The sequence below is a fragment of the Arctopsyche grandis genome, chromosome 1 (assembly GCF_051622035.1).
Source record: "Arctopsyche grandis isolate Sample6627 chromosome 1, ASM5162203v2, whole genome shotgun sequence".
In the NCBI taxonomy this organism is placed as follows: Eukaryota; Metazoa; Arthropoda; class Insecta; order Trichoptera; family Hydropsychidae; genus Arctopsyche; species Arctopsyche grandis.
Genome location: NC_135355.1, coordinates 37716300 through 37743079, shown reverse-complemented (window position 1 = coordinate 37743079; position 26780 = coordinate 37716300). Strand labels below are relative to the sequence as shown.

The window sequence follows — 26780 nt, the reverse complement described above, 5'->3', positions numbered from 1 at the left end:
TTAGTGGTTGGCATATGCAGATGCTCTTGCAGCTGTCCTGAGATTGCTTTCAACTCCCCTCAAATATCTGGCTATGTTCTCCGTCGTCGTTTGTAAAATGTTCATACCTAGTCTCAATTTGAATTCAATCAAGTTTTTAACGAAGCGAACAAAGGAAAAGGGTTTCGGGCTAGGAGTGTCCGTATCTGGGTAGCTATCCGGATCCGGAAAAGGAGGCTCTTCTGTAATTTCGTACTCCTTAGTGGTCGTAGTTTTCGGCTCGTTTTGCTCGACATCCATCATCGTAGTGACATCAATGAAAATTTTATTAGATTTAACGGTCGTTGACTCGCTCTTTGCCGATTGTAAGTCGCCTTTGACCTCTTTGACTTCTTTGATCATTGTGACTGCTTCAATTTCTTTTTTCAACGTAGTTTCAATTTCTTTTTTCGTCGTCGCTTCAATTTTACTTATTGGCGCACTAGTCGACGCTTCGTACTTTCGTGTCGTTAAAAAGTTACCAATTTCACTGATGGGCACGTTAGCTTCTTTGTTCGTCGTGGGAAGAACTGTATACACAGCTTCTTTTTTAGAATCGACCACTTTCAAATCTAATGGCGCTTTTGTCGCCGTCTTCATTTCTAATTTATCTGCGTACTTGTCGCTAGAATAGATAGGCTTTTTGGACCATTTATCAACAGGCAAACCTAAAGCTTCATCGATTTCATTCAATAAATCAGGATCTGTAGCATTTTCTCGCTCCTCTCTCAACACCATTTCCAAATCTCCAGTAACACTTCTCGCTAGAGGCATATCTTCTACACTCCTACGTATCCTCAAACTTCTAGGCCCATGCTCTGGAACAGTGACGGGTGTTACAGCTTGTATCAACTCTTTGGGCACATTTCCAACGACAAATTGTGGTTGCTTACTTTCATCAGTAGCCGCTACAGTATAACCAGTTTCTTTCTGCTTCTCGATGATATCATCAACTCCTAAATGAAGAGTTTCCATCATAGGTTCTTTCGTAGTTTCAGCGAAAATCTCTTGACTATACCTCATTGCCTGTCCGTAGACAGGATCAGATAGCTTCTCATGAGATTCATAAGTCAAATCCGACGCGTATCCCGTATCGTGGATCAATTGTTCTTGTGATTTGTATACTGGTTGCAAAGGTTGGTACAACGGTTGTGAATAGACATCTTTATCATCTGGAATGTGAGTGTCGTATTGAATGTGCTCTGAATATGCAGCTCCTTGAATATTTTCAGGACTATGTTGTCCTACTCGATCACTTGGTAGGTAGCTGTTAACATCAGATCCATAAGCTACGTTTCTGTACCTGACATTTTGGTCTTGTTGGGGTTTTACTTGGGGATATTTGAACTGGGTCTGTCCTATGTAAGGGTCTAGGTTACGATTGTTATCTGGCATTCCAGCTAAAACTTTTCCCAGCATTTCCTCTTCAGATTGTCCTCCATCATCTGTGGCATATGATTCGCCGTTTTGATAGTACAGATCATCTTTCCTGTCGTTCGTGTCGTAAGCTCGTCGCACAACATTCGAAAATGGATACAAAAAATAGCTCGCCAATCCTACTATGCCAGCCAAGCTAACGAGTCCTACTCCAACTGATGGCATTACTTCCCTAGAGAGGTAGTTGTATATTTGGGTCGTTATTGGTTTGTCTTTTGGTGGTACTTTGCTTGCTAATTTGGTGCTGTTGCTTATTTTAGATTCGGCTTCGTCTATATCGGGTTTGGTAGTTGAAGTGGCTGGTTTTCGCCTACGATTCTTATTCTTCTTCCTTTTGTTTGAGGTTCGTTTAGGTTTCTTTGTCGTTGCTGGAGGTGGAATGCTTACTTCTAATTCAAACTCAGTTTCTTTAGATTCGACGACATTGCTTACTGTTTTAATTGGGGTCGTTTCTGTCGTTGTTTTCTTGACTTTGTTCGGTTGAGGTTTATTGATCTTCAATACGATTTCGGTAGTGGGAGTTTTCTTTTCTTTCTTGACTACGTCTTGCTTTTTAGTTGTCGATACGGATGCAACGGTCGTTGAGATTTCGTTATTTTTGTTCTTATTTGTGACAGTCACTGCAGATGGCTTTACCGTAGTAGTTGTTGTTCTATTCATGGCTGCGCTCTTATTCTTTTGAACATTAGCCAAGACTGATGCTTTTATCTTGTTCATGACATTTTCGTTGACTGCTGATCCACTTGCGATAAGATCTGCTTTATTCGGACTGCCAATTGTGACTGGTCTTCTTTGAAATAAAGGTTTTGGGGCTATCGTTGTTGATCTAGTCGGTTTAACTGTCGTTTTAGGCTTTGGTTTATTTTGTGGTTTCGCATTTTCTTTACTAGAATTATCTTCAACCTTAACCTTAATTTCCGGTGTGACTTTTTTATTCTGATTTTTGAAAATTGGGGAACCCGTCGTTGTTGGATTTCCACTTAATAATATCCAAGTGGAAATGCCTTCTTCAGTCGTTGATGGTACCTTGATTTGAACGAGGTTGCTTGGATTTTTTTGTTTTAGTGAGTTACTTTCTTTCTCGAGATCTTCACTTGTTACAGGCATAGCGATACCTGCGTGAGAGTTTTCCACAATTTGTGGCTTTGCAGTCGTCGACGCTTTGGGTTTGTTCTTATTTGCTTGTTGGGTCTTCATTTTAGGTGGAGTTCTGACGTCTTCGACAATGCTGCTTCCTTCGCCAGTAGCTGGAGGTGGATTTTTGCTACTTTGGAGTAATTGACTGGCGACCATTTTGATGGATTCACTCATCGCAGTTGCATTAGATTTGTCATCTCTCGATGTTTCATTGGAAATATTGGCGTTTAAAACTGATTCCGGAATAGTAATTTTAGCACCAAATCTATAACAAAAATAAAAAACAAAAATTACTAAATTATGTAAACATTTAAATGCACACCTACATATTACGATAACGTATAATTGTATTTTAAATAAAATTCTTCGTATTTTCGGCTTTATTTAATGATTTTTTTTAATTATATGTACTTATCAATTCCGCCACTTTCAAATATAACATCTGATATTTTTATATTTTATTGAATTTTTACTGAACTTTATCTAATAAACATGTAAATAAAATATATATGTAGGTGCCTACCATAAATTTTAGTATTCAAATTTTTTTGGGTGATTTAATTTATGAGAAAAAACCCATCCATAATTTTATGATGTTATCTTATAGCAAGCAAACTTACAAAAAATAATGATTTAAAAATAGCAGAGGTAATTTAATTTAGATTGCTGGAATTAAATTTTATAACGGTCATTTTATAATGTACTAGTTGTTTTACCCGGCTTCGCTCAGTATTTGTAATATAAACAGCTTAAACATGGCGAATCTAATAGTAAATATTCAGTTATTTTTTTATTAAAGTTATTTGAATCGAAAAAATAAATTTAACCATATCGAATCGTCGTCATAGGAACTTTGATTTGTTCGATGCTCCCAACAAACCTTACATACATACCAAGTCTCTAACGAAATTATATATGTCTTAAACAAATATTCATGAAGATTTATTACAAATAGGCAATATTAAAAAAAATACTCATAAATTTTAGGGCCATTAAAAAATCTTCGTTTAAAATGTGATTTATTCATTTTTACTTTAAAATATCAAGAGTTGTTATATTAGATTCAGAATTATTAAGACACAATCTACATTTTTCAATAAAATTTGCTTCACTGCCTACTTACCATACATATTATTAATAACCTTTATTGTATAATATTTAAATATAGTAATTATAATAGATGTATTTGAATTATAATTACATATATAATGACAGTTTGATTTAATGTAATTTTTCAACATGAATATAACACTTTCCCAGTAAAGAAAGACTGATTAAATTTAAATTTAAAATTTTATTTTCCATAAAATGTAACTTTGAAACTAAATTTGGTTTGAATAAAGGATTAAAATTTTCCGAACTTTTTAGAGACATCTATGTGAGATTTCCAAAACTTTTAAAATAAACAAATTTTTAATTTGTAATAAATAATTCATGCCTTAAAAACTACAATAATATAAGCACATTTTAATTAAAATTTATTTTATAGGGCATTAAATGTATGAAAAGTAGTTTTTTAAATAATTTTATTTCCTTTCAATTGTAATGGTCGTAAATATTTCTTATATTATATCAGCATTATTTTCACAACAATGACGAAAAATATACATTTCTTCTATATCACTACGACATAAATAAAATTAGACTAAAAAAATAATATTTTATTGATTGAAAATTTTAATAAAAGCTAGAAGCGTAATAAATAATACATTCACATACATATGCGTAATAAGCTGAAAATTCAAATAAATACTATTTATTGGCAACGATACACTTAAATTAAACAAAACATTAATCATCTTAAATAGTTCGATTAATCATCGCCAACCGACATTCTATTTTTTTTTATTTCACTTGCGCCTTTTCTTCCAATTTTCCTTCCCATTCTCATTATACACATACCTCGACTTTATAGACTTACCCCAACTCCTACCTTCAAAAAATGACCTATACTTATCGTACGCCCACTTCCTCAAACTTTGAACAATTTCCATCGCGAAATCTTTAATACTTTTCTTAGACGTGGTCTGCAGACCACTTTGCACCTTAGCAACTCTTGGATCTTTACCCACCCAAGCCTTGTGGCGATACGGATAAGCGGCCCAATTCCACGTGTTATAATTCTCATGCCACTTCCAATTCGATGCTGGCTTATTGTACTCATAGGCGATATTATTAGCATTCCTCTCAAACCCACCAGACCAAGCCCAAGGCATCAGAGAGGCTAAGCCGGCACCTCCTGCTGCGAAAATCACCAAAGGTGCCAGCAGAAACGAGAGCATACCATAGTTGAATGGATTCATTAAAGACATCCACGTGAAGGTATCCATGGCCGAGTTCAACCAACTCATTATACCCCCACCTTCATCGTCATCGTCAGGTCTCGAAGCACCACCAGCCGCTTGAACGGCTTGGCCTACACCTGGAATTCCTCCAAATTGAGGAATAGAATTAGAACCCAAACCGCTATTACCAACAGCATTACTCGCCAGTGGGATACTATCTCCAGCAGGATTCGCATTGACAGCACTACTGGAAATAGGTGCAGCAGGTATGACAGCATTTACACCTTCAACTACAGGTACTACATCACCTGCCGAGTATAAAGTCTCATCCTCATTAACCGGATCGTAATCGGGTAAATCAGCAGCGGCTGGCACAGCAGGATAGCTTCCAGAAGTACCCCCACCAGGATCACCCACAACCTCATTGTTATTAAGAACATTCGAATTGATAATCAAATGTATGTCGGCACATCCTTCTTTAGCCTCGTTCTGAACTGTATTGTTCACTGTTATGTAGACTAATGGACAGCCATCGTCTCCTATCGGCATGGGCGTGACAGGTTTTCCGGATGGAAAATATATGCTATCATCATCATCCGGTCTATTTTGGTCATAATTGACACTGCTAGGCGTGGATGGATAAGAACCGTACGATGGTGTAATTTGTATTGGATATTTGTTATTGGAACCTGGTTTTGTACTTAAGACTATTGTAGTGGGCGCGTTCGCTACGATGTAATTCGTATTTGGTGTGTTTGCAGGCTTTGGCCTGTTAAACAAGTCTTGGGTACCTATCGAAGGTCTCGTGTTGAACGTTATAGAATCTTCATTTCCGTCGTAATTCGATTGCGACGTATAAGCAGGTTTAGGTTTGATGTATACGACAGGACCTTCTACTGGTCTTCTTTCTACTTTAGTTGCTTCTACGTTTTGTCCGTTTGAGTAGAAATCTACGTACGGTTCTACAGACGTTACGACACCCATTACATTTTGAGAATATGAAGCTGTTGTTTCTGCATTTACTGCGCTTTGGAAGTTATTGAATGTGACCACGTCTTTGTCTGAATTTGTCGGTCGAGTCGTGTGCAGTTCGTCTATGCTTTCATATGAAGGCGTGTCGGACCATTTAGTCATCACTTGATGGATCACGGGTTTCTTTTGGCTGGTGCTTATGGCGTAGTGTTGCAGACTACCAGAATCTTGATTGGTTTCGTCTTCGTCGTTTATTTTAGTGTAATTTTCGTATGTTTCCAGATCGCTTTCGCTCAACGGAGAGTTGGGCCACTTTTTCATGCCACTCACCCTTCGATTGATACTTCGAGTCTGTTGGGGCATTGAGTGGTTCACGCTCGATTTCAAATCATCGAGTGTGTGTTTGAGGAAGTTGTTGAAGAGTTTCTTGTCCCTGAAATCGTACGTTCTGTCGTTTCCTGATCGATGAGACCGCTCCGTGCGATTTCTCTGTCCGATCACTTTCCTTCCTGGGATCGGTCGGTTGATTGTGTCAGTGTAATTTAGTTGCTCGTCCGTGGCATTGGACACTCCTTTGATTGCATGGTCCTCCATTAGAACCGGTCGTCCGACAATTTCTAACGGTGTTTCAGCCACGAACGGTATAACAGTGTTTCTGTTTTTGTCCACGCGAGATCTATTATTCCGCGGCGACCTTACGCGTCGATTAGCATTCGAATGCGAAGACCCAATTTCCCTATGACCGAATAATTTCCAAAGAAATTTCGACCTCACCATACCATTTGAATCTGACAGATTATTCCCAGAATCCTTTATATACCTGTTGTCGTTTTGACGCGATATTTGCAGCTTCGCATCCGTCAAAACGGGAGCATCTTGACGATTGAGCGGATTCTCAACCTGCTGATGAGTCTCTTGAGGTCTTCCTGCAGACTGGTCTAAAACGCATAAAATACCCAAAAGGATAATCCAGCGATTCCACGACGTCCGTGAAATCTCCATGTCTCTGAAACGTAAGGAAAAAACAATTATACAAACTGGAAAACGGACGATTTGCGTTATGTAATCAAATTCTTGATACACTCGATAATATTATAAATCATACATAGGCTATAATCAAACTTGAACTTGATATTACATCATTTATCGGAATATCGATAACCAGTTCAGAAAATTCAAATTGCGCAACCGTTTAATATAAAACATACATACATAGATCGTCAAAATTTACTTTCAAACAATTCTTTTGGCTTAAAAATGAAGTGAACTTAACCCGCTATAAAAGGTCAATAAACTCAAATACGTGACCGTTCTTTCCTTATAAACATTACGTGTACGTTTTACCTGTTAACACAATTCACACATAATTTACGCTATACTTTAAACGCATACTATTATATGAAAACAGTCAGTCGTTTGAATTGGGTTTTATATGTTTTTAATAACGAAACGAAATTGAAAGTTAGTATTATACATTTTCGATATTGCGAAACCAGTTTTTGGCAATAAAAGGCATTTGTATTGATTTGAATTAATAAGCATTAGACGGATATCGAATCTCATCTATGGAATTAGTCGAATTATGTATCATCAACGTCGCGCACGTAATGAGTGTTTACTAGAATGTTCCAGTCCGCTTTTACGGTAACAGTTCCGTTCATTTAACCGTTAAGTTATATAAATGTGAGTTATTCTGACCCACTTGAACATTCGTGAAAATATCGAGTGTCATATTATTGTTTGCGCGGGCGAAAGATTACAATAAAACCAAAACAAAAAATTGTGTCACGGGTTTGAAGCTTCAACGCTCGTCTGGGTCGCCGAATTAATTCGTATTATACTTTTTTATACGGATTTAATTTTTGTAGCACGAGTGATTCACTCGTGAATTATCCGGAAAGGTTGTCAATATGAAAATGAGGATGCAAAACAAGTTTTTTTTTTATTTAGAGAGCCGAAAGAATCGGCATTCCTCGGAAAGGAACCGAAGAATTCAGGTCACGATGACGCGCTGGAAGGTACCCGTTAACCCACATGTTTATTTTTTCATTATTCTTTTTTATCCATCTATCTATCTATAATACGATCACGATTTCGAACAGGAAACTATTCTAATTTGATGCACAGTATAACGTTGAAAATTATTAAATGAGATTTAACGAGTGGACTTGTATTGTCTATGATTCAATTGTCGAGGATTACATTGCATTATCGAATACTACACCATAATGACGATGCTTAAAACAAATCTGCTATTTTTAAATTTATGAATAAATCATATAGATATGTGCATGTGGTGCATAACGACATTTTAATTTCGGTCAAATTTTAAATCTAACTATGACATCGATGTATTTTAAATTAGGATCACAATTCATTTTAATTATATTGCTCCACATGCAAATTAAAATCATTTTTTACCTAATTTCGATCATCAAGTCGCATTTCCTTATTGCATATAAATACGTTTATAGCAAATTCTATTACATGAACGTAATAGTCAACAGTTGAAGGACAATCAAAAATTTTTCGAATATTTTTACTGAATATGTGATGAAGAATGAGTCTTTCATTTTAATTTATAATACTAAGATTCGATAGAAATGCTTCCTACTTGAGTTATATTTACTCAATTTTTTAACTTATTATTCCAAATCCAAACTCAGGACATTTAAATCGATGATAAAAATCCATAGAACAATTAAGTATACGAACGAGTATTGTCTTTTATAAAACAGTAATATTAATCATAGCCGTCTTAAGGAGCCCTCACATTCGATTGGGAAATTAATCGTAGCAACAAACTAAGAATTAATAGTATAGTATCAGATCTTTCAAAGCTCAAACATATTATTAAACAACGGACGAGACGCTTCAGATTTATTTCAGTAAATTTTTAATATAATATTAACTATATATTTTTATTCAATATGATTTCAAAATCGAAAGGGAATTTTTTCATTATATCAATTTGAAAATCTGTCATTTTGGCCGTTTATATTACATAAAATTCGTATGTTCATCCGACATTTTTTGTGTAAAAAATAAAGATAGATACTTAAAGAAGTTGCTTACAACTTTTATATTCAAAATAATGACGAAAACATGAAAAAAATGTTGATTTTCTGAAAAGAGAACTTCCGCCATACAAATGGATTTATATCGGAGTTTCAGGCAAAAGGGCAACTTTGAGTTCTCGATAATCAGTCAAAACTAATCACAATCGACCAAATTAAACTGCAATAGATGACTATTGAATTTTTTTTAATGGTAAAAATATCTAAACCTTACATATACAATAAAAACGCGAATTTTGGATTGGACAATAATGATAAAAAAAATCATCGATTTTAAACAATTTTTTCACCGCCTCCAATCAATTGATTTATCTCGAAATATCTTTTTCGAGAATAATTTTGATTTCTTTATTCACCTATTGAAGCTTATATGGCTCGAATATGATAAGCTTTGACTGATAAACGAGAATTCAAAGTCACCGTTTCGCTCAAAAGTCCCATGATGAGATTTTGCTCTCGGGTGTTCCTATGGACTCGAGGTTGCAACCGACAAGTTTCTCCTACATTTATTCAAATATGGGATTCACCGTTATCGATCACTGTCAAGCAACGATAGATACAAGGATAAAATATCACTGAAAACACTCCAGGGGGTGATTTTTGGGACTGTGTACTATGTACAATAAGGTCTGGGGGGTGCTGCGTTGTTTTCGCATGTTTAAAAGTATCTAAAAAAAAAACACGTACCACTTCACACTCAATATGTTTTCGCTCTTATTGTTCAGTGGAAGTATTATTGTATGTACGGTGAAGGAGATAGTTGCTCAACTTCGAAGGAGTGGGTAGGCTGGACTCCAGGGACTCACTGGCGTCTGGGGATGGTGCGCTGGTTTATATATTGGTTGAACGTTATCATCATGCTTTCGAGGGTTCCTACAGGTCGATGTTTTTCTTCAAGGTTTGGTTGGTGCGTAGTTGTATGATGAGACCATGCTCTCGGGTGTTCTTATGGACTCGAGGTTGCAACCGACAAGTTTCTCCTACATTTATTCAAATATGGGATTCACCGTTATCGATCACCGTCAAGCAAGGATAGATATAAGGATAAAATATCACTGAAAACAATCTAGGGGGGGATTTTTGGGACTGTGTACCATGTACGATATGGTTTTCGCATGTGTAATAGTATCTAAAAAAGAAAACGCGTACCATTTCCCACTCAATATGTTTTCGCTCTTATTTTTCAGTGGAAGTATTATTGTACGTACATGTAATATGGGTCTACGTAACGAGACAGAATGTTAAATTACAGAAAACGCAAATATCGGAAGGCAAAGATCGAAAATCGAAAGATCTTAAGTCGAAAGATCAAAAAAAAGGGTGCATGGTAAAAGGTACATACTCACTTAATTTGCGCGAGCAGGATACAACAGGAACAAGAGGAACAGGCTTTTCCTCCCGTATTAATGTGCGCGCGCAGAATACGGGAGGAAAATCTTGTTCCTCTTGTTCCTGTTGTACCCTGCTCGCGCAAATTAAGTGATTATGTACCGTTTACCATGCACCCTTTTTTTATCTTTCGACTTAAGATCCTTCGATTTTCGATCTTTGCCTTCCGATATTTGTGTTTTCTGTAATTTAACATTCTGGCTCGTCACGTAGACCCTTTTTCTAGATCATGAAAACGTGATCAGTAATCGATTCTGAGTTCGAATCTGTCAAAATCTCGAGTTCGAGTTTTCACATGATCACAAAACTTCAGAAAAACAAATCGGAAACCCTTCTGAGACAAACTTGCGATCTTGAAAAAAGAGAGTCTCGAAAAAAGAGGTAACAATTTTACAAGTCTCGTCACGGAGACCGATGTAATATATAGGTCAATTATATTACATGTTTCAAAAAGATGTACTGAATGCAAATGTATGTCAAATATCATACATTTACGTATGTATCGATCATTATCAAGCAAGGACAGATACAAGGATAAAATATCATCGAAAACACTCCAGGGGGTGATTTTTGAGACGGTGTATCATATATGTATATGGGCTGGGGGTGTTGCGTTTTTTTCGCATGTTTAAAAGTATCTACAAAAAACACGTACCACGCACCACTCAGTGTGCTTTCGCCCATAAACTTGACATTCCAAACGCATATGCAATCGATTTTAATCGATTCATTGCATTGCATCACACAGCACCTATTACAAAACTAATGCGTCTAACTGTACGCTATTTGAAAAATACGTGAGTTGAACTCCCCATCGCATTGCTTTAATTGAATTTACGGTAACGTCAAAGTACGAAGAAGCGTGTACATGTGTTATATGTAAACATACGTAGACGGGCGATGTACCGTTGCGATATTCGCGCACTTTATGAACTTTCATAGCCATTGTTTCGTCACGTAGAGTGTTAATTTCCCAGAGTCGGCGAACGGAAAAGTTGTTGACGATCGACTAACTGTATGTATGTATTGCTCACCGCACCATAACTTCATTTAACCAATTGATGAATAAATTTCACGTAACAGTTACCGCCAGTTACGTGAGCCGGTTCGAATGCACTGTCTCGGTCAAGGTTGCGTTATGTATCTACGATACACAGATACTTATCTACACGTACCTTACATATATACGGGTGACCGTAAAAAAGTCGAAAATGTTCGTTTACCATGCATATGTTACACCGAATCCGTGAAATTGTCTATTACATGCATTCGGCAAGAGAATTGCCGAATGCGTGAAAAATGCAAGCACGTTGCCCAGTTCACGGAATTGGCAAATTTTTTGGCGAATGCGTGTATTCGGCAAGAATTTGTCTGCTCAAAGCATGGAGTCGGCAAACAGACAGCAGCGCTCCGGTGTTGTTTTTTAGAACTGGACAGCGTGGACAAGTGTCAAAGTGACAGCTGAATGAGGATGTTTAATTTAGTTTAATTTACATATTATTATGTATAATATGACTACATACATATGTTTCGACCATCTCATATGACTTATACATAAATTAATGCCATTTTTATACATTTTGATCAATATTTTAACAGTGAAACATATGTATGTAGTCATATTATACATAATAATATGTAAATTAAACTAAATTAAACATCCTTATTCAGCTGTCACTTTGACACTTGGTTATAATATAACACGCTGTCCAGTTCACGCATTCGGCAAAGAATTTACGGAATCCGTGAACTGGGCAACGTGCTTGCATTTTTCACGCATTCGGCAATTCTCTTGCCGAATGCTTGTAATAGACAATTTCATGGATTCGGTGTAACACATACATGTATATGAAAAACGGTTAGTATATAAATCAGTGGCGTGCGGTAAAACTCAATCTCCCCCCGTCGTACATCCTCACTTAATTTGCGCGAGCAGGACACAACAGGAACAAGAGGAACAGGCTTTTCCTCCCGTATCCTGCGCGCGCACATTAAACAAGGCTGTATGACAAAAAGAGAGATAATTTCACCGCATGCCACTCATACATACATATATTATATTTACATAGTAACGTTTACCATGCACCCTTTTTTTCGATCTTTGCCTTTTCGACCTTTTTACTTTCGGTGCCGTAAGGTAGACCCCTTATATACATACGTACTTATCATTATGCAGCAGTATTTAAAACATATTATGAATTATGACATCATATTATACAATAAGTAATTATTTCGTAATTATCATTTTAAATATGTATATACTTTCATTGCAACAGAGTTAGCCTTCACTTGACCTTATTAAAAATATTCGTTTATTTAAGGTCGGCTGATCTTAATATAATTTTTAATTTGTCAAGCTACTACTAGAAATTATTCTATTAGCCATTCGTCAAATTGAGGATCATTCTAATGAACGTACTTGACTGCTATATACATATTTCAAATTATTATAATCAAAGGAAGGACTCGGAAATGTTTCGATTTTAAATCATGACATAACTTTTATATTATTTACATTTATAAATCAATATAATTTATCATTCAAAATGTTTATCTCCGGAATATATTGATCTTTATATATATAAGCTAACTGAACAGCCCTTCGCTGTTCATATTATTTATCGTGATTTACCTTCTAATTAAATGTATCTGGCTTAGAAAGTAAATTTTTATCAATAATTGACATAACAATTACTTTATAATTTTATATTAAATGAAATATAAACACAAATGACTAAAACACTATTTCCTTTAGTTTGTTGACTTTGAATTATTATTTAATAAAAATATATGAGTCATTATTTAATTTATTAAAAATATATGAGCCACTTTTCTTCATTTCGGGAAATATTTCGCAAAACATTAAATATAATATTTAAAAATAATGGTTACCTGTAATACGACACTTTCAAGTATAACGGCTCATATGTATGTATGTGTATAAAATGTATTATAACGTAATCACTTGCATTAAAATAAGATTATATTATAAATACTAACATGAAAAATAATATGTGAAATCGAAAATGATCACTGGATTAGTGATTATTAAAATAGATGAGATGTACCGTGAACATAATATATGTATATACAATACAAAACCACAAAAAAAAGAAACAAAAATGTGAACTCAAAATTCAATTAATTATATCATAATATCAATAGTTAAATATTTAAAGGATTAATAAAAATTACTGACTTCCAATTTAGCACTGGTTAGCTTTTTTGTAACTGTTGTCGAATTATTTAATTAAAAAAAATTCAAAGCACATTATTAAACCTTAAATATATACATAGATAAAAATAATTGATCATCAATTGAAACGTATACTTTTTCTAATACCTGTCAGCATTTGGATTAAAAATCGATGTACTAAGTATTGCTTCCAATTATTACTAATAAATCATTCACAAATATAATTATATGAGGCAATTTTTAATACGAAAATTCCTCACTGAATTCAAAATTCTATTAATTATATCATAATATCAACAGTTAAATATTGAAAGGATTAATAAAAATTACTGACTTGCTTTCAATTTAGCTCTGATTAGGAATTTTGTATCTGCTGTCGAATTATTTAATTAAAAAAAATTCAACGCACATTATTAAACCTTAAATATATACATAGATAAAAATAAATGATCATCAATTGAAACGTATACTTTTTCTAATACCTGTCAGCATTTGGATTAAAAATCGATGTACTAAGTATTGCTTCCAATTATTACTAATAAATCATTCACAAATATAATTATATGAGGCAATTTTTAATACGAAAATTCCTCACTGAATTCAAAATTCTATTAATTATATCATAATATCAACAGTTAAATATTGAAAGGATTAATAAAAATTACTGACTTGCTTCCAATTTAGCTCTGATTAGGAATTTTGTATCTGCTGTCGAATTATTTAATTAAAAAAAATTCAACGCACATTATTAAACCTTGAATATATACATAGATATAAAGGATCATAAATTTAAATGTATACTTTTTCTAATACCTGTCAGCATTTGGATTAAAAATCGATGTAATAAGTATTGCTTCCAATTATTACTAAAAAATCATTCACAAATATGATTAGATGAGGCAATTTTTAAGAAGAAAATTCCTGACTGAATCCAAATCTACTACTAAATAACCTAAAACAATCCGAACTTAATACGAATACAATTGTCGCCTGCTTTTATTATAAAATATTGCATATGTACCTGAATTTATCCTATAGTTTGCCGAGAGATTTCACTGATTTTAACACTTTTTATTCCAAAAAGAACATAAACTATTTACATGCGAGATTTAACTACACCGATCGATATATTGAACTTTAAAACGGCCGAATAAAACAAAACCCGATGACTTTTCAACGAAAGTCACGTCCCGTCGAGAGCTTATTGCTGACTGTCAGCGAAGAGGTAGCAGCGCGTCCTACTATACTCGGTATCGCCACCACTGGTAGACAAGAACTGTTATACCGTGACGCACATCCAACAGAAGACCATCAAATCCACATCAAATATTCAACTATAGTCCAATGTGCATACATGCCTATTCACACCTGCCAAGTGCGAACAAGAATTTCAGGAATGCCGCAATCAAATACCATTAAAACACCATTTCAGATACCATCTCAAATATCGATAAAACGCAATCGAAATTCCATACACTTCATATTCAATGTAAATAGCCTTTTTCAACTTGGACCAATCAACCGTTAATTTGAACAAAAGGCTTTGATAGAATCCACGAATAATTTCATAGCATATACTAGTCTATGTCAGACGTGAAAATATTATTGATATTGTATCATATTCTAAAAGGAGCCGCCGTTATAATTGGTTTTCAAGGACTATCTCCAGGCGTAAGTGCTGTCGGCTAATAATGGAGACCCCCCAAATGGACTTAGTGGTCGGTAACGGTACCCAGCCACTTCCCGCTAGATTTCTTAGAACTGACAGCTCAAAAGTGTGGAACTGCATGCCGAGACCGTGGGGCTGCAAATCTGGTACGTGACTATAACAATAGGTCGAGGAAGATGCACTGAGTGACCTGCCATTTATAAGCAGGTACTTAGGCCATACCAAGACATTCTGGACGGAGCGCTGGCTGTGCGTGGATCACCTTAATCAGCCAATAAATGCTGTGAAGCGACTTTGGCCTATTATTTGGATCCCCCACCCACCCCTACGTAACAATATTTTTAACAAAGCGTGCATTTTTATTTTATTTTAACATAAAATAAAATAAAAATGCATAAAAACCTATATTGATTTGATTTACAATTTAAGTGGTACAGATAGTATTCGAATAGTGGTCTATATTGCATTATATTTCTAAATAGTATTCCTGTCCAAAAGAAAACTATCAAAAATTAAATATATGCTAATGTGATCAAATTTAAATTATAGGCAAATTATATTACATGTACATATTTCAAAAGGATGTACTGAATGCAAATGTATGTCAAAGATCATATATGTACGTATATATGTATGTATATATACATGCTTTCTACGGAATTTCTGTAACTTTTCCTGCTCAACTATGTTTTAAAAGTTGTAAATAGGTTTTTGAGCTCTTTTTCCTATTATGCTGTACATTAACTACAGTAGAATAATATAATACTATAATTAGTAACAAAAATAAAATAAAATTGTAAAATAGAAAATGATCAGTAGATCAGTAGCTATTAAAATATATATATAAGATGTATTGTGCACATAATTTAGTAATTATAAAAAGTATTTAAAAATCAAATTCACTAAAAAGAATCTTATAATATTTCAAATTATGATTGTATTCAGATTGACAAGTTAACTGAAAAACATAATTTATTTGTATAAAAGTATTGTTCGAAATCAGAAGAATAAAAAAAAGAGGTGAGATTTTGAAGATGACACGTGTTTTCAAAATCTGAACGATCATTCCAAATGTGAATATACTTTTTATTCAATCAACTTAAACGATATGCACTGGCAGAGCTATTTATTGCCTACTACTATGTAGAAAGGTCGTTGGTTCAAGCCCCGGCCAAATACGCTGCTGGCGAGATCTTGTGGATATTAAAACACAGATCAAAATGTCTCCAGTTATAATTTTACGATTTTCCTAGCTAAATTATTAAGACGGATCCAATAATTCGGATTCCCTCCCCCCTCATCTCACTCCACACATTTTCCTAATTTCTTCTACCCATATTCCCAGCGATCTTTATTTTACCTTTTTGCATTCTCTCGGGTACCATTCTAGCATTTCTTTTGTCCACCTTTCGTGCCATTCTTCTAGCCACGTGGCCTGCCCATTACCATTTCAATCTCTTCACTCTATCCACTATATCCACAACCCCTGTCATACTTCTAACCCACGTATTCCGTTTCCTGTCTTTCCTCGTTAGCCAAACATACAACGTTCCATTCTTCTTTGAGTGAATTTTTGTTATTAATCCACAAGAATAGTCGAAATATGATTTTTCCAAGTGGAATTTTATTTAATTCTCATATAAAGACAATTTAATATATTATCCCTATTAATTCAATTCAGATTCGTGTAAATACGAGTAAATATTAGTACGAGCTTTTTAATTATTATTAGCTCGCAATTTTACCGATTTAAAATTCAGCACACTTCCAATCAATCCTTTTAAAAGAAAAAAAAATAGTGTGGCCAGAACACTATCTCAATAAACATCTTTCAATAGAAAAAACTTAATATAAAATAGTATTAACAGTGGGAAAAAATCCCAAGTGAAAATACTTACTTTTGATTTTTGATTTGAACCGGACGACTACTTAGTACTACAAATCAAAGTACTACAAATCAAAGATAAAATACCCGACTATACATACCAATATTCATTTTGAACAGGAAATTGACAGATTTTGAGACATCGACTGAACAACACCAAGATATAGAAAAATCGCGCAATTTAAAAAAATACATATATCTCCGAATCTTGAGCCAATCAACATTATTTTATTACCAGATTCGTGTTTACTGAGCATAGATCTATAAGAAATGTCATATCTCGTCTCTGAACCAAAAAAAAAGTCGTCATTTGTCGAACAGTGTTATTGGAGTGCATTTATTCGTCCAAATGCACTCCATCTTAATTTAATACGCCTCTATATTTCTTCTTGTCTACAACGGGACATGTTCATTATTTGACCTTGATATAAATTATTATTTACTACTTCTACTATGTACATACATATGTAATAAAATAAATATGTATATGTATTTGCCATAAGAAAGAAGTAAATTTAAATTCGTGCTAAGCCATTTTGATTTTCCAAACCGTTATCTAAAATCAGAGCTGTGCAGAAGGGTTCGAAAGTCTGCAGAAAGTTGAAGAACGCTGGTATATACATACATAGTTACAATAGAGTTCTGAAAATAAGGTCAAACGAAACTGGTTTCTATCGATATGCACTCACAATCCTAGGGCTTTCCGACATTGGACATTGAAATTCCACTGGCGTTCTAAGCGAAGCTACAAGTTTCTGGAAATCGAAAGCAACTTCACAATATCCATTCGAGATTCTCTTCATACGACATGTGCATTGTGACATAATCATTCTCAAAGTACACGCATGCGATAGAATTATTTTCGTATTTTACGAATGATTGCCGCGAGCGTAATCGTCTCCAAGTGCATAATCACATAATCGCAGAGTATGTAGCCTTGTTTTTTATGGTTTTCGGTAAACCTTTACTCAATACTTAACATTAGGCCTTCCTGGTTTTAAACGATGTACGATCATAGGTAAGTACTTGCAGTAGAAAGTTTTCAATTGTCAGTAATATAAGAAATTTGTCATCGATATGTGTAATACACTTTCGAAGCAAGCAAATTGATAGTTAGTCACGTATCTAATCTATTGATTTCAACTACATCTATTATATTTCCGGATGTTATAATCTTCGGTTAACCTAAAGTATACACTTCTGCCGTGGATTGGTTGTGCATATATGTAAGTGCAATTGCGACCTACATATTGCAATTTTTAAATTTAGATACAACGTTAACAAACGAATTGTTTCCGACTACACTTTCAATACATCTGGAGTATACGTTTGTATTATATTTAGATTTATTTTATAAATTTCATCTCAAGTAATATTTATCTCAAATAAAAACATAGATAAAGAAGAAAAAATAGTTACAGCTCTCAAAAATAAACGAATGGTTTTCCAGCCATCTATCGATGATTGATAAAAGTTCTTGCATCCGGTAAAAACGTTTTAAAAATTATATTTTAATAAATTCGTTGTACCTATATAAGATTTAAATTAAAAATTTGATAACTGTTTTTAAATAAATACAAATTAAATATTAAAAAGCTTGTAAAAGTTAATCGAAGAATTGCAAAACAAAATTTAAAATATGTAAATGTAAATATAATTAGCACTATGTATATTCAAATTCAATTGATCATCGGTCCCCAACCTTAAGGTACAGACTTCAAATTAGATCGTGAAGTGCTTTCGCGACTCAATTAACTAGGCTTTAATATAATTTTAATTTTTAATCCTTGTCTATATGTTCGAATAATGCTTCATATATATTTTTATTAAATATTAAAAATATATTTTATAAAAATGTATTAAGGTCGTGAGGTAATTTGGCTTTTATAAAAAGGGTTCGTCATCCGAAAAAAGTTGAAAAAACATGCTATAGATCATTTATCGTCTGGATTAGTACGTTTAAGTGAGATTGAAAACCAATCCTTGTATACGTAGTGAAATATAAAACTTACCCAATGTGTAAAAAACTGTATTTTTGATTTTTAAAATTCGCTAGATATTTAATTATAAGTATTTTAAAACAATAAAAATCAAAATCAATAGAAAAAAACATCTAACTATTGATTCCAATATTCACATTTGACACATAATACTAGATTTTGAGTCAAAGACTGCAAATTTGTACATTTTTTATAAGCACGTCACATAAACGAAAGGAATCCAACAAAAATCATTGCCATATTCGAATTCAGAGAATCAAACTTAGTAAAAATTGATTAGTCTACACTCCACGGTCATTATTTTGTTGTTCAGTGTTGTCAAATGAAGACCAATGTTTAAATATAGTTATAATCAAAAATTTAAAATAGGCTTAGGTACATACATATATTGAATACTATACTATATTTTTTTTAATATAGCTCGATGGTTGCGTAATCCTTACAACCGAGATGTCCGGGGTTTAAGCCCTGGATTGAAAAGAATTTATTCTGAGTATTATCTGTAGTGTTGCTGATCAAACTTTGGTATTTGTGATTCCAAATTCCTCCGTTTCCTATAAGAGTGCCAATTTAACAGATTTCATTGCTGAAACGCTGCTTCATCAAATTGGCAAACCATTCATCAACAATCAAATTCATTGCTGAATGCAACATCTATAAATTTACATATATACAAGTTTAATATCAAAGGTGTCGCTCGACGCTAATACCCGTAATGGCAACATGGGATTCACATTATAAATATATACATATGTATATGTAATTTATTAAAATTTTATAAAAAGATTTTCAATGACAATTTTGCATATTATTTAAATACATCCATTCAGACTTTGAAATACATGTGATTTTTATTATTTTTCTGCTCTCTATATGAGACATTCATCAAAAAATTGGTACTGATTGAATAATCAATAAATATATATATAAGTACATATTTTTCTACAAGCCACTCTAATACCAAACATAATGCGAAATTTTCGTACGCAGTTAATATAAATCCGACACAATTCAAAATAACGACCTTTCCAAAAATTATATACACAACAATGCAACCTGAATTTTGAATCGGCTCCAAAACAGGGTCAAATCCGTCTAATTTTTCGCCACAAACGCGCTCAAATTAGCCTCGTGCTCTTTTATCCATCTTATTTTTTGTGATTATGTGAAGGGAACATGAAACAATTAATGAAAGTAGACTCGAGAACGTCTTATTAGCGTCACGAACGCTCACCCGCTCTTGCACAGAACAACAAAACCACCATTAATTAACACTCCACAAACACTCCATCATCATAGTCGCATCGATAAGAATATCCCCGGAAAAAGTATAGCTAAAGTTCGCCTCAATTTGGCCCTAATTTGCACAAAACTGCAATTTCCCGCCAATTTGACGCGACCGAAACCGAATTGCAAAATGGCGCGGACAATAATACTACTACGGCTTCAGCTTACTTTCGCATCTATCATGCGAAAGTTGCACTTTCAAAAGAATAATTTCCGAACATTAAAGCAATCCGAAGAGAAGGTCGATTAACCATGATTTATCGGTGCTGAAAATTCTTTAATTTTCACACATGCATGTTAATCAGAGTGCAAAAAGCTTCTACGAATTTGATTTGTCAACCGTTACAATTCATTTGAACCGATTTGAAATACTGCTATAATAATGACCTAAAGTTCGTAATATGAAGTACATACATACATAGATTGCGTTATAAAACACGTGTTAATTTATTAGAATTTAAATTAAAATCCTATATAAAGCGAATACTTTTTCGTACTAACTACTTTTTATGCTAAAATAAATTGTATAAACATTGCATTTGCATACATGCCGATCGAAATCTGTCTACCTGTCTTCGTCTCGTCACGCTCCGTATACATGCATATTTATATGTATATCTACATATACATATATACTGGTAATACTTTTCAAAAAGATCACCTATCAAAAGATCATTGAATAGCCATTCGATGGCAAATATCTGCCGAATTATATCGATATCTCGATATCTATCCGAGATTTCTCGGCTATAAAGAGACTATCTTTATTTAGTCTTTATAGAATTTCACAATAGTATGCAACTATGTATGTACATAATGATGACTAAACATCCCTCACACTCTTTGTTCCAAAATATTTAGCTAAATTAAATACACTGTCTGTTTTAGTATCGAAGAATTTCAAACCCAACCCTACCTACGTACATAACACGTCTAGTAAGAAGTTCATATACTCAAATATATGTACTCAAAATAAAATTAAGCCTGCATTTTCATATTATAATATATGGACACAGTTTTGTCTAATGAAACTAGCCTACATTCATATTTTATAACATCCGGAACTTAAGTGCATCCTTTATATACCTATACAATATAAAAGCTAACTCATACCATTTAGTGATAGTAAACATAAACAACATTATATCATTATTAATGTTGCCTTCTACATATGTACATATTTATGTAAGCACCACTGAGTTTGCCTTTATATGGCAAAAAAAGATTTATAACTTTGCGGATGTCATTCATTTGCTTAAATAGTATTGTATGTTCATATATTGTGAAGAAAATTTGCAAAATATTTAAACACAGCCGAATTATAGTTTATACTGGCACAGCACGTAAACATCACTACAAAGTGTATTCTTTGGTAGATTAAAAATGGACACATTCATATGTTTCGTAATGTGTGCGTGGCGTACACATAACATCAATAGCCGATAAAATCTATTCATACTATACAGCAGTACATGTCGCCGTGACGTATCAAGCAAAACCGATTTTCTGTGGCCACCGTGGAAATATTCACGCACGAGGTGACGTCATAGTAGCTATTGCACACGCACTATATTTATTTGTCATATTTTGACAATACTGATTCTACAAGGGATATTCCGCCGTATCGTCGCGCTCTGTAATGTGTATGTAGGGCGATTTTACCTTGCACTCGACAAAAAATTATCTGAACGTGCGCTGCTGTATATATGTAATATGCGTGCTGAACGTGCGCTGCTGTATTAGCCAGCAGCATAGCTCAGTCGTTAAGGTTCTGCCTAACACTGAGAGGCGCCGGGTTCGATCCCATGAGCTGACCTCGATTGTAAAGATTTTTCTGAGTATATATGTAGTGCTGCTGGTCAGACCTGGATATTTGTGATTCCAGGTCGATCGTTTCCTATCAGAGTTTGCCAATTTTCTCTGATTTCATTGTTGAAACGGTTCCCGATTAAAAATTGGCTAAAATCCATTCTATCTACCTATATCACCACTATTTGAGTATGATTATGTACAATAAAATTGATGTACAATTCATATATGTCTCGTTAATTTGCGACTTGTATAATAAAAATGCTGTATTGTTTGTAATTGGCCAGGAAGGCGCATTGAAGCTTACCTGTAAGGCCTTCCTGGTATAAAATATAATAAAATAAAAAAATAATAGTATGAATAGAATCTGTCGTTTATGTGAGTTGCTGTGCTGTGTTGTTGCCGTGAACTGCTGGATAGTATGAATAGTGTTTATAGAATATTTACATATATACAGCCAAATTGCCTGGCTTCGCTCTAGCAAGTCTAAGAGAGAAAACTAAAATAAATTGTATTCGCCACGCTTATGTCTATAGATTTGATACGACAAAATTTAAGTACACACAATTAGTAGACACGAAACGATTTTCTATTCTGGTGAAAATGGCATCATATCAAATGACCAATCGACGTCATCAATCAACCGCAACGGATCGCCGTTAAATCCCTAACACGCAGCAATTCCTACTTTTACTTTTCCATTCCGTTTTAAACCAACTAAACTGATCGACACACAGAAATTTCTACTTTTGAGAAGTAGGCAGGTATGTATGTATGTAAATATGTACATATGTGTGTACTTTACCCAATTCAAACATCACGATCACATTCCGGGTTCGTTCTCATCCGCTTAACGGCGCTAACGACGCTGAAAAATAATACCTGAACGTTTGAAGGCTCGATTTTATTGTTGCGATTCGTTGTCAATGGGAAATCTCGTCTCAAAAATGGGACCATTGTCGCGAGTTCGCAATCGAAAGATCGCCCTCTTGCACCACATTGTCTCCTCTTCACACGCAATCTCCGACAGTCCGTTTTCCATTATTCGGATGGAATTCTCTCCGTTCCGAATTCAACATTCCAACAGATGATCCCTGACTGCGAGAGAAACTGCCGTGAAAAAATCTCCAAGGGGCTTCACACTGTTTACGTCAATAATTTATGCCTAACAACCGTGAAAATCTTTTTTCTTTTTCGACGTTCTCTTCTCACTGCTGATCCATTTCGTTTTTTCTGAACAGTTATCTCTTTGAAAAAGTGTCGTCGTCTCTGGCTGGGCAAAGTCACGAGTCGCGCTTACCCATCCGTGATGAAGCCGCGCATCTCGATCATCGTGTGATACGTTATTACACGTGAATCCGTTCTGCAACATAACAATATCAATTTCAATGGTTTTTTATGTATTTTAATTAATTTCAGTAGGATTTTCGGTGATTTATGATACTGATCAAGGGTGCGTAACATCGAGAACACGTTTGCGAAACTGTAGTTAGTGGCGAATCGCGTGAAATTCGCCAATTATTATGTGTGGTTAGAGTTTTGGAACAAAGATTAATTATACAATAGTAATAGGAGTAAAATTTTATAAAAAAATAAACAATTAATATCATGGTAACAGTCGTATGGACTAATTCTATTATTTTAGATACATATGTATGGGTCTACGTGACGAGCCAGAATGTTAAATTACAGAAAACACAAATATCGAAAGGCAAAGATCGAAAATCGAAAGATCTTAAGTCGAAAGATCAAAAAAAAAGGGTGCATGGTAAACGGTACATACTCACTTAATTTGCGCGAGCAGGGTACAACAAGCACAAGAGGAACAGGCTTTTCCTCCCGTATTCTGCGCGCGCACATTAATACCGGAGGAAAAGCCTGTTCCTCTTGTTCCTGTTGTATCCTGCTCGTGCAAATTAAGTGAGTGTGTACGTGAGTATGTACTGTTTACCATTTACCCTTTTTTTTTATCTTTCAACTTAAGATCTTTCGATTTTTGATCTTTGCCTTCCGATATTTGCGTTTTCTGTAATTTAACATTCTGGCTCGTCACCGAGACCGATATGTTTATATGTATAAAAATTTATAAAAAAAAATACGTTTGAACCCCAGAAATGTAAATTTTTATCGAATTATTTTAAATTATTTTAAATTTTGAAAGCAAATGAGCCGTTATATTTGAAAGTGGCAGAGGTCCAATTTTGACTTCCAAAAACACCATTTCAGTTAAACTTAATTCTCAAATTTTAACACTTTTTTTAATTCGATATGTCCAGATTCTTATGTAGAAAAGCAGAATAAACGTAATACTGGTCACCTGTATTTTTAAACATTGTTAAACGCAATTATAATTAATGTTATACACATATACATATATACTTGTCCTTCAATACTATATTAATCATACTGTTACTATTCAGGTTACTATTCAAATACAAACCAAATCTATAATATGAGAAGCACTTCAATATATTAATCATATGTACATTATATAATATAAGGTTTACACGTGGATTCATTTAGTATATAAAGTTACATTAAAAAAAGAAGAAGAGTTTCGTATAGTATTCTTTAGGAATAAATAGTTTAAAATAATATATTTAAGCTTCTTTATAAAACGGGGAATGTATGTATGTATAATATAATTGAACTTTATTTTAGATAGCATTCATTAAGTAAACTGAACTTCAGTTCTGCTACTTTACAGTTGAAATTATATGCTAAATAGAATCACTTGGTACATCTTAAGTTTATTTCGAATATTTTAAAATAGATACTATTCAATTGGTACACCATTATTATTTAATATATTTGTTGAATTTTGAATACATTTAAATAAAGCTGAACAGTTTATTTTTCGTGAAAAAGATTTGTTACATTTTTATGAAAGTGAATATGGTCGAAAATAAAGTTCAATTAATTAGCACAATTATAAAACTACATATCGATGAGTTAGTGCACAGATATTTTATGTCCATTTTTGAATTTGTATCGAATTTTAAGTTTGTAGATTCTGGAATAATTCAGGTTTTTCCTTTCAAGGTACTTTATGTGGTATACATAAATTGCCTTGAAAGGAAAAACCTGAATTATCCCAACAACTACAAACCTAAAATTCGATACAAATTCAAAAAAGGACACACAATGATTCTCACTTCATATTATATTAAATATTAAATGTGTATATACTGAGCATTTACGTATGTATCTAAATGTATTGAAAAACAAACATTTATTTGTTAATTTTGTAATACATATGTATGTATAATACAAACATTCTTAAAAATAATTTTCAATTGTAAATAAAATCGTGCATTTTTTAATTTGTCACTTTGAAACTTATTTTTTGTATTTTACCACTCATGAAACAGAAACGTTTATAAATTACAGTTAATGCAAAATCTTTATACAACTGAACATGTAAGGAAAATTCATACAAATTTTTTTGTGTCTATAATAAATGCAATTGATTTTAAATAACGATCCACTGTTAATGTTGATTTGTTTTGATACAAATAAATACCTTAGCAGTGAACTCGATCCATACAGGCTCACGGTTGTTTACAGTTCTACATTTTAATGCAATATTGCACGTACTGGTCTCCTTATTGGTATAGAAAAGTGACTCGTAGCGGTATGGATGCTGCCAGTATGAAAGACAAGATTAGAATGGTGTTGAGATGCAGAAGCCTTTTGCAGACGCCTGAACCTCCACCACCAATTGTTTACGTTCGACGATCAAACTATGGGACGCGTGACTTCAAATTACTGTCTAAAATATCAACAATGTGAAGTGAATGTTCATTTATTTATCCAGTTTTAATTTCAAAACAATATGAATATTAATTATATTCAAAACAATCGCAACTTGTCGGAGCTTTATATTTGAAAAAATGTTCAAAATATAAATAAACGCATATTAATAATTAAAGAATTACGATCTAATTGCAGCACATCCTATAATATTGTTACGTACGCCGCGGATTAAGCGAATAGAATCCCAGAGACTATGTGACCGTTCAGGGGTTATCTGTTATCGGATTAAATAAGTGCTTGCATTTAGACCAACGGATATCTGTTATCGGATTAACGAATGCTTGCACTTACTTCCAGGATTATATCTGGACTCTAAGTGCATTTAGGCTAAACAATGACCGTTATTAGTCCTTTCTCAGAATCGGTACGGGGAGACCCAATGTCGTGGAAATACATATCCGAATACGTGACTATACAACAGGTAAACAGATTAGACGTCCTGAGAGATCTACCCTTTATAAGGCGGTACGTAGGCGATATCATGTCATTCTGGACTGAGCACTGCCAGTGCGTGTATCTCCTTAATCATCAATAAATGCTGTGAGACGACTGTTGGCCTTTTACTTGGATCCTCCACCCACCCCTACGCAACAATATCTATATATGTATATAATATATAAATGAATGTCTGTGTGTGTGTCTTGAATAGGCTTCTAAATTTCAGAATTTGTTTTATGCATGTCCGGGAAGATTAATGTGAAAAAAAAACGGGAAAAAACGGGAACGGAAACGGGAAAAACGGGAATGAGTGACATTGCAACCCTACAATTTCTAATGTTTTCGCGTCGCGACCAACGAGTTCG

General features: G+C 33.9%; 1 protein-coding gene across 1 annotated transcript; it reads right to left on the bottom strand.

The window, feature by feature from the left end:
- Positions 1 to 25935, bottom strand: LOC143917837 (uncharacterized). Its single transcript, XM_077439441.1, has 5 exons — positions 25685 to 25935; positions 23044 to 23524; positions 4447 to 6855; positions 2309 to 2857; positions 1 to 2245 (listed from the first exon to the last, which is right to left on the bottom strand). The coding sequence occupies exons 3-5, from the start codon at positions 6849 to 6851 to the stop codon at positions 1 to 3; spliced, it is 5199 nt and encodes a 1732-aa protein (XP_077295567.1). The 5' UTR covers positions 6852 to 6855; positions 23044 to 23524; positions 25685 to 25935.
- Positions 25936 to 26780: the final 845 nt, after the last annotated feature.